Source organism: Jaculus jaculus, chromosome 7 (genome assembly GCF_020740685.1).
Source record: "Jaculus jaculus isolate mJacJac1 chromosome 7, mJacJac1.mat.Y.cur, whole genome shotgun sequence".
In the NCBI taxonomy this organism is placed as follows: Eukaryota; Metazoa; Chordata; class Mammalia; order Rodentia; family Dipodidae; genus Jaculus; species Jaculus jaculus.
This window is the reverse complement of record NC_059108.1, coordinates 124,127,734-124,143,059: the sequence shown is the minus strand read 5'-3', so window position 1 is coordinate 124,143,059 and position 15,326 is coordinate 124,127,734. Positions and strand designations below refer to the sequence as shown.

General features: G+C 49.7%; 1 protein-coding gene across 1 annotated transcript in view; it reads right to left on the bottom strand.

Annotated features, from left to right (window-relative positions):
* Galnt16 (polypeptide N-acetylgalactosaminyltransferase 16) overlaps positions 1–15,326 on the bottom strand; it is a 115,744-nt gene that overhangs the window by 20,695 nt on the left and 79,723 nt on the right. The window contains exons 3-9 of the mRNA XM_004649285.2: positions 13,342–13,440; positions 12,233–12,300; positions 11,354–11,419; positions 6,564–6,685; positions 5,567–5,654; positions 3,197–3,281; positions 2,784–2,887 (exon numbers count right to left, since the gene is read on the bottom strand). Of these exons, the coding sequence (XP_004649342.1) occupies positions 2,784–2,887; positions 3,197–3,281; positions 5,567–5,654; positions 6,564–6,685; positions 11,354–11,419; positions 12,233–12,300; positions 13,342–13,440 (632 nt within the window). The remainder of the gene's footprint in view (positions 1–2,783; positions 2,888–3,196; positions 3,282–5,566; positions 5,655–6,563; positions 6,686–11,353; positions 11,420–12,232; positions 12,301–13,341; positions 13,441–15,326) is intronic.

Genomic DNA, 15,326 nt, shown 5'->3' with positions numbered 1-15,326 from the left:
CATGGCTCTGAAGGACATGGGGGTCCCTGCAGGTTTGAGTAGAAGAAAGACATGATTCTAAGGTGACCCCTGAGGCTTTTGCATCTGCCAGTCCCACTAAGGAGTCTTCTGGGCTGAGGACAGATGTCTCAGGAGACAGGAGCATGTCTCACTTTGGATGTCTCCCATCTGTCAACAAAGGAACAATATGAAAGGCTCAGGGCCCTCAGAGACAGGAGTCTCCGGGCACAAAACTGTCCTGCAGCTAGCTGACCCTCTGAGCACTGCAGCCAGCCTAGAATCTTCTTTGAACTTCTGCGAAGAAACAAAACCCTCGCCAGAACCACTCCACATTTTGCCTTTCAAGTTCCCGAGTCCCTGAGCCCTAGCCTCAGGCAGGGTTTGAAGTGAGCTATTTGATCATTCACTGGTTTTTCTATCAGTCCTCAACCTAAAAGAAAAAAAAAACAACAAAAAAAAACTAGGATAAGAAAGAAAGGAAAGAGTGTCTCCACGCAGGGAAAGTTGGGCCCGAGATGTCTTTACAGGAAACCAGCTCTGCCAAAGAAGACTTTAGGCTGAGGCCCCAGAACAAAGGGGTCACTTTGGCCCCAAACGTATGAAAGGGGGTCAAAATACAACGGTCATGGCACCCTAGCTTCCAGAATTTACTCCTCCAAATGCCTGCCTAGAAACAGTTCCAAGAGTGACTTAGGAGAGGAAACTCCTGGGCCTGCTTCTCTGTGGTTGGTGGGCAGAGGCTCAGGCCTGCTTTTGCTGCTGTGCACACCTGTGCTCCTGGGGGGTAGGGAGGGAGAGGAGAGGACCCCGCTCCTAGCATCTCAGACCCTTCAGAGGATCTGCCAGTTGCCGCGAACACCCCTCACACGTGGCATTTCCTGACTGAAAGCAGTCATGTCAGTTTCCCACGTGTCAAATGGGTAAGAGACCACTAGGCAGACTAACCACTCAAAAGACACCTGGTCGAGATGGATAAGGAGACCCTGGGAAGATGTGCAAGAGCGGGACCCTGTCTCTGTATCTCACAAACTGCCCCAAACCTGCTCTTGCTCCCAGGGACCCCAGGATGACTCTCTGTCCTCTCTGACTTCTGTCTGGGAGACTTCCGTGCACACTGAGCCCCTGTGCTTCTTGCCCTAGGGCGATTCTGCCAGCAGGAGGCAGCAGCTGATTAGAGGGAGGATGGATGACATCACACACACCCAAGGGGGACACACACCATTGCCAGGGGGTATCCCCTCCCCCATTTTTTAGAACTGAGAGTGGCTACAGCTCCCTATGATCACAAGGCCACCCAGCCCTGTCCCGCCTAATCCTTGAATCTGGTGCCTAGTGAAAAACCCATAAAGGGTTACCATCTGTGCCCTGCTGGGGTCTGTTCCTATACACACTGCCATCGCCATTTCACCAGCATTGTGAGAAGCAGAGTCCTTCCCTTTCCTCTTCACGAGGAAAGAAACTGGGCTTCCAAAAGTTAACTGACACCAGCCCACCTACAGTCAGAGCTTGGTGACCGTGGTGCCCTGGCAGGACAGTGGGGAGACAGCCAATCCATGGAAGTCCTCCCTGAAGCATGTGGCTCTGCTCCCACTCTGTCACACTGCTTCAGGAAAGCCAGGTCCCTCCCACTCTCCTGGGCCGCAGCGTTCCAATGACAGTAGCCACACCTCTGTGCCAATCACGTTAACTATCATCTCACTCCTTTCTCATAACAAGCTCTGGAGGAAACTGAGGCCCAAGGAGACTTAACTTGGCCAGCACCAAACAGCTTGGAGGCACATGTGGCCATCAGCCCCTGCTGCATCCCTCCCCAGCCCTCCTGGCAGGGAAGCGGCCACGTCTGTGTCCAGTCATGTGTTCCCTCTGCTCATGTCCAGCCACAAGGCTCCCTTGTGCATCTCAACTTTTGTCTAGCTGTGCAGCTTAGTACAGATTGCTTTACCTCTCGGTGCCTGTGGGACTTTTGTTTGTTTGTTTATTTTTGTTTTTGTTTTGAGGTAGGACCTTACTCTAGTCCCAGCTGGCCTGGAATTCACTATGTAGTCTCAGGGTGGCCTCGAACTCTCAGTGACTCTCCTACCTCTGCCTCCCAAGTGCTGGAATTAAAGGCATGCACCACCATACCCAGCTCCTCTGTACTTTTTTTTTTTTTTTGGTTTTTAAATTTTATTTATTTATTTGAGAGATAGAAAGACAGAGAAGCAGATAGAGAAAGAGAGAGAGAGAGAGGCAGAAAGAGAATGGGTATGCCAGAGCCTTCAGCTACTGCAAATGAACTCCAGATGCATATGCCACCTTGCATCTGGCTAATGTGGGACCTGGAGAATTGAACCTGGGTCCCTAGGCTTCACAGACAATTGCCTTAACTGCTAAGCCATCACTCCAGTCCCCCTACAAAAAAAAAAAAAAAGAAAGAAAGAATTAAAGGGCTGGAGAAGTAGCTTAGTGGTTAAGGCACTCGCCTACAGGGGCGCACGCATCTGGAGTTTGTTTGCAGTGGTTGGAGGCCCTGGCATGCCCATTCTCTCTCTCTCTCTCTCTCTCTCTCTCTCTCTCTCTCTCTGTGTGTGTGTCTGTGTGTGTGAGTGTGTGTGTGTGTGTGTGTGTGTGTGTCTTTCCCCCTGCCTATTTTTCTCTCTCTCAAATAAAGAAAAATGAGAAAAAGTTTACATTTAAAAAAAGAATGAAATAACTTAATAGGTACCAAGTCCTTAGACCAGGGCCTCAAGCATCGAATGCATTTCTTGCTGTTGTATTCTTACTGTCATTGTTTCCTGACTCACCGAAATTTTCTCCTCCCCAAATGTCCATCTGAGCATCATATTTTCCCAAGTGGTTAAACCAGGACTTGTCAATCACAAAGATTCCTCCGGCTATTACAGGCGTTCTGGGGACAAAGAAAGAAAAGAGTCAACCATGAGCTGGAGAAGCTAGGTATTGCTCTTCCGGTTCCAAAACCCCAGGCCATTTGTCTTCAAATCCCTATCTATGGTCACTGAGACAGGAGGCCTGGCCAGCTCAGGGGCCCTCACAACGATTCCTGTGGCCTCTGTAATCTCTGCCTCCCTATAGGTAGGTCGGAGGATTCAGGGCGGAGTCAGCGCATAGACTGAACTCTTACAGGGACCCTGCTGATGATACAGCCTCCCAGGCCCCCAACCCAGGAAGGGACTCCCCAGAGCCCATGGCACCTGACCTGATAGGCTTGGTGGGATCTGTCCGAGTCATCTTCTGCTCCAGCGGGATCTGCTCCCACTTGAAGTGCAGGCTCCAGTCGAACCCTAGGGGTACAGCAGGGTGAGCTCAGGCTTAGGAGAGAGCCCACAGAAGACTGATGACTCCTTGCCACTGACCCTCAGTATGTCTACATCAGAACTACTCATGGAGGGCCTGGACTCCCTATACCATGACTCTTTGTTCAGAACGAGGCAAGCTGCTAGCTCCTAGGCTGCCCACCCTGGCAGAATAGATACTACAAAGCTGAAGAAATAAATGCATGGTCTAGAGAGATGACTTAGCAGTGAAGGCATTTGCCTACAAAGTCAAAAGACCCAGGTTCAATTCCCCAGAACCCCATGTAAGCCCCCTAGTGACTTTTGAGTAGAGAATTGAGTGAAGGATGGATTCGTGAAGGTATCTGGGAAACAGAATGTTCAGGCAGGAGCAGCAGTAAACACAAAGGCCCTAAGGAGGAAAATGCCTGGATCCCATCAGAATCCCACCTGACCTCAGGCTCTAACTCACATTTGTGTCTATTTAGTGAACATCTACTCCCCCATGCTCACTAGCTCCCAGCAACAGCTCCTCTAGACCAGTAGCATCCAACAGGTCTTTCTGCACTGTTGGAAATGTCCTACGTTTGAATGGCCCAGTGGAGTAGCCGAAAGCTCATGGAGCTGATGAAGGCTTAAAATGTGTTCATGACAGGGCTGGAAGGATGGCTTAGCAATTGAGGCCTGGTGCACGCATTCTCTCTTTCTATCTATCTGACTCCTTCTCTCTCTCAAATAAATAACTTTAGAAAAAAAGAATCATAAGGTGTAGATTATAGTGGTCCACTTCTATAATCTTAACACTTGGGAGGATAAGGCAGGGAAATGGCTGTGAGTCCCAGGTTGGTCTGGGCTAGAGAGGGACCATTCCTCAAAAATAAATAAACAGGGCTGGAGAGATGGCTTAGCAGTTACAGTGCTTGCCTGTGAAGCCTAAAGACCCAGGTTTGATTCCCTAGTAGCCATGTAACCCAGATGCACAAGATGGCTAGAATCCCTACATACCTATTCTCTCTCTCTCAAATAAATAAATAAAATATTAAAGATAAATAAATAATAAGGTAAGCCACATGATATTCAAAATGTACAGGAATCATATGAAAGAAAAAAGAATAGATTAGGTAATATGAGTAAAATATTTTCTTATTCTTGTTTGTTTATTTGAGGGCAATAAAGAAAGAGGCAGAGAGAGAGAATGGGCACGCCAGGACCTCTAGCCACTGCAAACGAACTCCAGATGTATGCGCCACCTTGTAGCTTACGTGGGTCCTGGGGAATTGAGCCTTGAACCAGGGTCCTTAGACTTCACAGGCAAGCGCTTAACTGCTAAGCCATCTCTCCAGCCCTACTTTTTGTTTTTTTGAGGTAGTATCCTGCTCTAGCCAAGGCTAACCTAGAATTCACTATGTAGTTTCAGGGTAGCCTCAAAATCACAGCTATCCTCCTACCTCTGCCTCCTGAGTACTGAAATTAAAGGCATGTACCACCATGCCCAGCTGAATAAAATATTCTTTAAAAAATATTTTGTTTATTTATTTTCAAGGAGAGAGAGAGAATAGGTGCACCAGGACCCCTAGCCACCACAAATGAACTCCAAATGCATATACCACTTTGTATATCTGGCTTTATATGGGTACTAGGGAATCAAACCCCAGGTCACTAGGTATTTCAGGTAAGCACCTTAACTGCTGAGCCATCTCTCCAGGCCCCTGAATAAAATATTCTTAATGCAATAAAACCAAACCATCTCAGCATGAAATCAATACAAATGTATGCACGAGATATTTGATACTTTCACACTAAGTCATATTTCCCAACCACTGCTGTAGCTTCTAGCCCATCTCAATGCCAACTAGTCAGTCTTCATAAAGAACCACATTTCAGGGCTGACACCCCCTGTGGCCACCTCTGGGATGTATGTATTAGGCCACAGACTCTCTGCCCTGCCCCTCCCCTCCAGACAGCACACATCACAACGTCTGCCAGGACCTGTGGCCGTGGTCTCTGGATTGGTAGCATTTGGGAAGGGCGAGCCTATGTTTGGGCAAAGGAAAGATGAGTAACTGGCCTGGCCCTGCCACTGACTGTACCAGGGTCTTGCAATGGCTAACCCTGGCCCTATGCCCTCAAATTCAGGGTTCCACCAGTTCCCCCCTCCCCCCGCTTCCTTGTTTTTTTCTTCAGAAGGAAAGATTGGCAGGGTGAGACTCTGAAGGGCATGAAGCCGGAGATTTTGCCTGCCCTCACCTGCCTGCTTTTCAGGCCTAGCACCTGTCCCCTGGGATAGGACTCACCTCCACGCAGGTCAGCAGATGCTGCAAGGTAGGCAAAATTGTCCAGACTGATGACATCGATGATGGGGCTCACCACCCGAGTGTGGTCCTAGGAAAGGGGGGTGAGGTGGTGTGAGGTTAGGGATTTTTGCAACAAGAGGCCCAGCTGCCTGCTATAGAGAGGGGTAGGGTGGAGTGTCTCTCTGGGACAAGGAACTGTCAGCTCTTCCTGCTGCAATGCACTTAGAGACTCCCCAGAACCATGGCAGGCTCTCAGAGGTTGGGTAACGTCACCACACCCAGGTCCCCTGGCCCAGCGCTCTTCCAAGCCTCTCTTCCTCTCGCGTCGTTCGAAGCTCTGCTGCGATCTCACCCCTTCCATGAAGCCCTCCCTGACTTTCATTTCTCCTGGGGAACCGCTGGGTCCTATGGGTAGTTCTGTTTAAACTTCTGGGGATTTGCCAGATTGTCTTCCAAAACACCTGCACTATTTCATCTCACTTTTGTAGCCTAGGTTATCTGGACTCAATCCTCCTGCCTCAGCTTCCTGAGAGCTGGGATTGCATGCATCACCACCTTGGGCAGCATTCTGTCTTCTCATTGTTGAGCTATAATTATCTTTTCTACCATCTCATCCTGCACAGCAGCAGACATGTGGTAGGAGCCCCTGGCCCCCTTCTCTCCCCTCTTGGAGGACTCCAGCTTGTCCTGCCTCCTTCTAGGGCTTCCCTACCTGACCATAAGCTCGGCCCACCCAGGACTCTGCCACGCCTATCCTCAATGGGAGCATCCTCTCTCACCAGGCTTTTATATAGGATAGATCTCACAGCCATAGCAAACATGACAATCATGTCCATTTTCAGAAGACAGCTCAGAGAGATGAGGTCACTCGGGAGAAGCAGACCCTGGAGCCTTCCAGGACACCAGCCCAGCTCCACAGAATTCCCCTCAGCCCAGGGCTGGGATCATGGTGAACACCCTCCCACAGGAGACCGGCCCCTCTAGACAAGTAGCTCACCTCTGTCACCCGCTGCAGCATAGGCTGCAGCCACTCAACGTTCACCTCACAATGGCTATCCAGAAAGGTGAGGACGGTGGCTGCTGCCACATCTGCCCCACGAACACGGGACCGGATCAGCCCTGCAAAGAGAAAGGACCCAGCTGAGCCCGTACCTCCCAAAGTCCCAGGGGATGAAGACTACAGATTATTGTGACTGGCTTCCCTTCGGACTTCTGTTTCTTTCCTCCCTCCCCATCTTCCTCTCCTCCATGGTCACCCATCATGGCTTCTGGGTCATTCCCCCTTGTGCCCTTGGTGCTCAAGACATGGATGGACCATTAAGTGGGCCAAGTGGAAAAATGCCATCAAGAGGGGATTCAGTACTGACGAAGAACCAGACAACAAAACCTGCCACCCCTGGGAAACTCTGAGTAACTCCATTCAGAGGCACCACCGAGTGTGACAGGGAAAGAATGTTCCAGACTAAGCTAGCCGTTTGATCACCTTGGAAATGTCATTTAATCTTTTTTAAAAAACAAAATTTTTATTTTTATTTATTTATGAGGGAAAAAGAGAGAGAGAAAGAAGGCGTGCCAGGGCATCCAGCCACTGCAAATGAACTCTAGATTCATGTGCCACCTTGTGCACATGGCTTATGTGGGTCCTGGGGAATTGAACTTGGGTCCTTTGGCTTTATAAGCAGTTGCCTTAACCACTAAGCCAGCTCTCCAGCCCCTGTAATTTAACCTTTTTGAGCCTTGGCTTCTTTCCTTTCCTTCCCTTTTTTCTTCTTCTTTTCTTTTATCTTTCCCTTTTTCTCTCTTCCTGTCTTTCTTTCTGCAGTACTGGGGATCAAACACAGAGTCCTGCACATGCTAGGCCAGCACTTTTCCACTGAGGTACATCCCCAGCCCTTAGCCTCAGTTTCTTATCTAGAAGAGTCTATGACACTATCATCTAACCTGGCACATCAAATAAGACAAGGAGAGAACCTGGTACCAGGCACCTGCAGATGTTAGGTTCTGCTCATCTTCGGGCTCCATGCCCTCATGATCTCACTAACTGCTTATTAACCAGCTGAAAATGGCCTTGCTATTGACAGTTTCCTGCTTAGGCACTGGTCAGAATGGCAGAGGCCCATGGAGTACTGCCCTAGCCACCTGTGCCCTGTGATCTGTGGAGAGGGAAAGGTCTCACTCTAAGATCTCTGAGTACAGATCACTTCTTGGAGCGATCTCCCTGGTCATACCTCTAGCTAGCACTTTGCTCTAAGTAGCTGTCCATCTGTACAAAAGGCCCAAGTCTCATCATTCTACTCAAAGGTATCCAGAAAGCATCTAACCACAAATTTATATCCATTGTTGGCAAAACCCTAGAGACAGCATATGCCCAGGCCTGATGCAGTGGCTTGGGAGAAAGCTGTCTTTGGCCACTTCTAGGGCAGATTGAAGGCCTCCAATACCCTTGTGGCTCCTCAGCCTGGCCATCCTTTCTCACTCTATAGCTTCCAGCAATCTAGCTTATCAAGTCTAAATGCATTCTTCCAGCTTCCAAAACCTGCTTCATCTCAATCTACCCTGCTCACCAGGCCTGGCTTCTCACAAGAAGAAAGGATATGAAGAGAGAGACTAAACCCTTGGGATGGGTCCCCCAGGCTAGAATCTTGGCTCCTCTATTCATTAACCTTGACACATTATTGAACTTCTTGACACCCACTTCCATATAGACAGAACAGGGACACCGGTTGTTATGAGGATTGTTGCCATTACTGTCTTGTTGCTAGGACAAAGCCTTTAGCCAAAAGCAGCTGATGGGAGAAAATAAAATTTTATTTTGGTTTATGGTCTCAGGGGAAAGCTTCACGATGGCAGGAAAAAGTATAGTATGAGCAGAGGCTGCCACAGCAGGTGGAAAATAGCAACAGGAAAGTGAGCCAAACTCTAACAAGGGGGAGCTGGCCATAACATTCATAAGCCTGCCCACAGCAACACACCTCCTCCAGCAAGGCTCTACCTCCCTTGTCATCAGCTGGGGTGGGGGACTAAGCATGTAGAATATATGAGTTTATGGGAGACATCTGATTCAAACTACCACATTGTATGCCTGGCCCCCATAAACTGATGACCATCCATGATGTAAAATGCATTCAGTCCAACTTTAAAAGTCTCCAGTGTTTTTATCAATCCCAACACTGTTCAAACATCCCCATAGTCCAAGGTCTCTTAGCTATGAGCCTATAAAACCAAAAGAATCCAATGGCACACAGTAAACATTTGTTCTGCAAAAGAAAGACTGAACCAATGCAAGATCTAAAACAGACAGGGTGAATAAGTATCAAATGCTGTAGTTCCATATCTACCTGAGGCCCACAACAAAGACTCTGGAGTTCGAACTCTAACCCTCCAGCTGGGTTGCTAACAACCCAAAGAACAATCCATCCTGGGCCACCAGCTGTCCTTGGCAGCCATCACACAGTTCTGGCATTTCCTGAGGTCACTAATGCAACCCCCAGCTCAGCCTCATAGTGCCAAAGGGTCTCCATGCAGAGATTCCATCAATCCTGCCTCAAATTGCCCAGTGGCCATTTCCAAAACACCACTTGCACATACAATGACCCTTTCTTTTCTTCATTTGTTATACTCACATAGTCCTAAGTAGGCCACCAATTTTGTTAATCCAGGGAGGAATAAAGCAAAGTTTGAAGCCAGGCGTGGTGCTCCATACCTCTAACCTTAGCACTCGGGAGGCAGAAGTAGGAGGATCTCCATGAGTTTGAGGCCAGCCTGAGACTACATAGTCAATTCCAGGTCAGCCTGGGCTAGAGTGAAACCCTACCTCGAAGAACCAAAATAAATAAATAAAGCAAAGTTTGAAGAGCAGAAAAACTCCCTGACCATTCTGGGCCCCTACTTTCAAAAGTCAGCAGTTTTCCTGCTGAACAGCTGGCCCAATCTCAATGACGCTAATCTCTGAAACAACTGCAGATGAAGCAGGCTGTAGTCTTCAGCCTGAACTTTTGTTTCTTTCTATGTCATATCCTTCTGCTCACACCAGACCGTTTTTTCTAAAGTCAACCATGTTCAAGTTCTCAGAACACAGGAAGAACACAGAAAGCCTCTCACACAAACTGCTTCTAGCCCAGTCTGGTCAAAGCGCTTTCTTTCCCTCATAAACCAAACCTGCAGAGTTCTTTCTGCATTTAGATCTCTCAACTCTGACCAGAATGGTCTATCCAACTTTGCTTATAGCAATGCAAGACATCTTTTAGGCCAAGGTTTCAAATCCTTCCACATTCTTCCTTCAAATAAGTTCCCAAAGGCTAAAAGCCACACAGTCAGGTTTCTAGCTGTAACAATCCCACTCCTCTGGTACTGGTTTTCTGTTGTAGTTACCCAATTGCTGCTGAGACAAAGCACATGACCAAAAACAGATGGTGGGAGGAAAGGGTTTATTCTGGCCTACAGTGTTAAGGGGAAGCTTCATGACAGCAGGGGAAAGCATGGCATGAGCAGAGGTTGGACATCTAGATGTGCCACAGCAGGTGGAAAACAGCAACAGGAGAGTCAGCCGAACTCTAGAAAGTCAGAGCTGGTTATAACACTGTAGTAGTTTGAATAGATGGCCCACAATATATTCAGTGTTTTATTAGTTTGTAGTTTGCATCTGTAGCCACCTGGCTGGAGGCGGTGTCACTGGGTGGATCTTAAGGTGTGGTGGGAGGTTTGAGATTTCAATCTAAAGATATGCAAAGTGTGCCTAGCTGGAGTTCCTGAGGTGTGCTGTGCTGGGAGGCTTTTGACTTTTAGGCTTGTGCTTCTCTCTCTCTCTGCTTGGACCTGTGAAGGCAGGACAGCTTATTCTGCCATTCTGGAACTTGCCCTGGATTTGTAAACTTCAACAAATCCCTTCCTCCATAACTGTGCCTGGTCTGGAAGTTCATCTCAGCGAACCTGAAGCTGTCTGTTACAAACACCCTTAAACCTGTGCCCAGAAACACACACACCCTGCAGCAAGGCTCTACATCCCAAGCTGCCATCAGCCAGAGACCAAGCATCTAGAACATGTGAGTTTATGGGGAAATCTAATTCAAACCCACTGCAAGGACTGGCTGTGAGAATGTTGGAAAAACCAGTGCCCGGCACAGGGCAAACACTTGGGAAGAGGGACTGTTAGCGCAAATATGTGCTTGTGCCTCTGTTTGCGGTGTGCCTGACATGCCACACCCTCCCTAGCCCCCCATCACCTGTGAAGCACCCATCCCCTATGGAGGTTCCCTCCTCCCTCCCCACTCTCTCCCATCTCCCTCTCCTCCACCTCCACACTATTCAGAGAACTATCACTCCCCTGTGGTGATGGTTGATCCTGATCCTCTAGACACATGCTAAGCCCTCCAAGGACAGGAATCATGCTTAGGACTTCTTTTGTGTTCCCTAGATGGCCAAACTCATTGCTGGACTGTCATTGTTGCTTCAAGACAGCCCTCAATGGGAAGTGAAATAACTTTCTTTTCCCTTCCTTTGGTTTTCTCATGGCCTTCCCATAAACTCTCATGTGTCCTTACAGTAACCTTGTAAGGTGCTGTCACTGTCCCATTTCTCAGGGAAGGTGATGAAGGCAGCTTGAAGCAGAGCAATGTTCCTGTCGTTTGGCTGTGACAGGGCTGAGATATGAAGGATGGAGAGTCTACTACAGACCCTGTCCCAGCCATCAGCAAGGCAGCAGGGCTGATATGGTGCCCAAAGGGAGTGGGGGAGGTGAGAGAACCACACCAAGTCAGGTCCAGAGTGGGACCCAGGCCCAGTACTCACCTTCCCGCCGGTCATTGCGTAGGCACTTGACCTTGGGGATCCTGGTCAGGAGCAGACAGTCTTCAGCTAACGGTGGAGGGAAGGAAGGCAAGCTCAGTCAGATATGGGCAGCAGGCCACAGTGGTTTGGTTGCCATGGGAGTGCCCAGGAACTGTCGTATACCAAGGAGGACCATGGTCACCATCATTACCCAAAGGATTGCCGTGTCCTTCGTCTCAGGACGTACTGAGAAAGGCTTCTACCTGCAGCATTATGCCAGCCCCACCCCAGGGTTGAGGCAGAGAGCACCAGGCATGGTTATCTGCCCAGCTCTCATGGAGCTGCGTGGAAGGGACTCTTCTGCCTAGGACTATTATAATGATGAAGGATGCTGTGGGTGCTTCTTCGGTGTTTTTAAATACACATTTTACTTTTATTTATTTATTTGAGAGAGACAGAGAGAGAAAGAGGTAGAGAAAGAAAATGAGAATGGGCATGCCAGGGCCTCTAGCCACTGCAAACAAACTCCAGAGGCATGTGCCACCTTGTGCATATGGCTTACATGGGTCCTGGGGAATCGAACCTGGGTATTTTGGCTTCGCAGGCAAGCACCTTAACTGCTAAGCCATCTCTTCAGCCCTGTTTCAGTACTTTTAGATAATGACACTTTCTCCTTCCTTGGGCTCCAAGACTCAGGAGGTGGAAGGTGATGACGACACTGGTGGCCAGCAGGTCCAAGGAACAGGATAAAGATGGGTAGCGAAGGCCCAAGATCCCCAGCTGGCAGAAAGGTCGGTGTGTGAGGAACGGCATGGCCGCAGAGCACTTGCCTCAGTATTCTGGGGGAATGGAGGTGGGGCGGGGCGTGGAGGGGCACACGAAGGAAGGTGGAACACTCACGATCCGAACTGAAGTCATCCACTAAAATGATCTCCTGGATCAAGTTGGCAGGAGTTCGGTTCAGGACACTGAAAGCAGTAGTGGGGACAGAAAAGGAGTGCAGAGTTAGGGAGACACTTCCCACCGTACCCTTCCCTGCGGAGGATGCAGGTGGCTCTCCGTCACCCATCTGCAGGCCATGGGCAAGTGACTGAAATGCCCTGGGCTCTGGGAAGCACTCTTTGGACCTTGTACCTGGTTGATGTTACTGCCTGAGCCTTTGGATATGTGGGACTCATCTGAGGTGACGGGGGCTGCCCTGGTTGGGTTAGAAGGGCAGGAGTGGGAGCTGCCCACGCTGCTCAGGGATGGCCCAGCTAGACCAGAACTACCTACCTCTAAGGCCAGTGAGGCACCTGTTGGCTCCAAAGGATAGCGAGAGGGGGTGGCTCTCAAGGAGCACCTCTATGTTTACCTTCCTCCAGGAAAGAACATTTAAACTTCTCCAGTCCATGGACTGTCACTAGACACACTCCTTTCCAAAACCTATTCTTGCCTAAGTTTATTGAGGAAATGGGATGACAGAAGCTTAGAGGAGGCAGAAGGGACACTGCTCTCCGATTCACCAACAGGCACCTCTGGGCTGGCACCCACCCTCCTGAGGCCATAGGTCCCATTCCTGCCTCTCCCTGCTCTGATTCTTGTATGGTTGTCTTTGTCCTAAACACTTGACCATGGGGTTTGACTTTTTATTTATTTATTTATTCCTTTTTTGTTTTTGTTGTTTCTAGGTAGGGTCTCACTCTAGCACAGGCTGACCTGGAATTCACTAGAGAGTCTCAGGGTGGCCTTGAACTCATGGCGATCCTCCTACCTCTGCCTCCTAAGTCTGGGATTAAAGGCATGTGCCACCACACCCAGCAGGGTTTGACTTTTGTAGGCTTCTGGGGTCTCCTGGTTCCCAATTCACACTAGCACCAGCTTTGCAGAAGGACAGGACTCAGCCCTGTCAGAGCTTCGTGGCTTGTCCACTGTCTGGACACCACTCCCCACTAGACCGGAGGCTCTGAGGGGAATCTGAGAGCCCAGGAAGCAGAACCATGGAGCCAAGGTCCTGTGACCGGGCTTACCTCTTCACCGTGCGCAGGAGGGTGGAGCGGGCCTCATTGTGGAAGGTGATGATGATGCTGGTGGCCGGCAGGTCCAAGGAATAGGACAAGGACGGGCAACTGAGAAGAGAGCAAGAAGATGAGAGGCCAGCGGTGGGGATGTGCTCGGGCAGGTTCCGTGCGGTCTAGTTTGCTTTCCCAGTCCTCAGGACACCTCTGTGAGGCAGGAAGGCAAGCACAAAGCCAGAGCTCAGCCAATGCCCCTACCCACCCACGTTCTGTTCCACAGGGGCCCCGCAACCCTGTGTATCTAGTCTGGGGCTCGGGAGGGAAGCAGGAGGTTGAAGGGACTTCCCAGGCCTGAAGTTCTTTGCCCAAGGCCCAGGGCACCCAGAGCCCACAGACACGGCCTATTTAGGTGGGATCTCGGCCGTGTATACGCCTCACATATACAGGCCCTAAGATCCCACCAGGAGCCAACCGGAAGTCCGCCGATGAGACAGGCCTCTGAGACAAAGTGGAGGGTGGAGGTAGAATAAAAGAAGGAAAACCATTTTCCTTTTGCCTGCTGATACCCGGATGCTTCTTCCTTCTTATCTCCCCGCTCTGGCGGGATCTGGCCAAGAATTCCTCCCACCCTGCCTGCAAAGTGAGGGGACAGCCCTCCCTCTACAGCAAGAACAGCCAGCCCCTTCAAGAGCTACTAGGCTGGGGCGACCTCTGAGGAAACCAGTCTCCCAGAAGAAAATAAGGGTGGTTTCTGCCACCCTGCTCCCTCTGCAAACATCCTCAGGCTCCCCACCTACAGACATTGCATCTTTGAACCCACGACTTTCACTGAGCCCCCCCCCCAAAACAAGAGGAATTAAAACACTCCATTTCTGCCAGCCTTCCTCCCTGTGGCTTCTACAGATGCATTTATTTGAGCTCCTGGGCTGCTGGAAGGCAGCCGCCTCCGCTGGTTTTCCTAAGCGATCTTCTTTATTACAATTGCTCCCAGACTAGTCCAGCAGCGACTGCTTTTTCATTACAGCATTCACTCTACCGACAGCCCAGCCGCTCTCAGAATTCCCAGGCCCATTTCCTGCCCTGCAGAGCAGCCGGGTCAGGCAAGCAGGAGACCCACTAGCCTGGGACCCCCCCAGAGACAAATCCTGAGAGGTTTTAAACTATTTCTCCTTGAGAGGGCTTTGGGGGAGGGGTTTTCCATATGCTTACTTCCCCACCCCCCCCCGCCAAGCAATGCTTTCCCAGAGTCTGCTCCCAAAGGGATGGGGGGACTGGAGTGATCTTGGCTGGCTAAGAAGTAGACTTCCTTTTGGCACCCAGTCTTGGGGCACTGACCGCCTGGGCCTCAGCTCTCAAACCTTGTTTCCTAACCATCCTATGTCTAGGAAGGAGGGAAACTGGACAGCAATGCTCTTTTCTCCCTGAAGGGAACACACCTTCCCCCACCTGTCAGGAGGATGCCCTTGAACTTCCCTTATACCTAATTTCTCTGGGATTGTTTATTTGTTTTGGTTTTTTGAGGTAGGGTCTCACTGTAGCCCAGGCTAACCTGGAATTCACTATGTAGTCTTAGGCTGGCCTTGAACTCACGGTGATCCTCCTACCTCTGCCTCCCTAGTGCTAGGATTAAAGGCATGTGCCACTACACCTGGCTTGGGATTTTTTTTTTTAATTTAATTTAACTTACTTATTTGAGAGAGAAAGGCAGAGAGAGAGAGAGAATAGGCATACCAGGGCTTCTAGCCATTGAAAATGAACTCCATACACATGTGCTACCTTGTGCATCTGGCTTACATGGGTACTGGGGAATTAAACCTGGGTCCTTAGGTTCTTCAGGCAAGTGCCTTAACCACTAAGCCATCTCTCCAGCCCTTCTCTGGGATTTTTGTCCACAAGGATGGAGGTACCCAATTCCCAAGAGCCAGGAGGCTCTGGAGGTATTGCTTGCACTTGGTGAGGTTTTCTTGTGATCCTAATTCTGTCATATCATTTCCGCC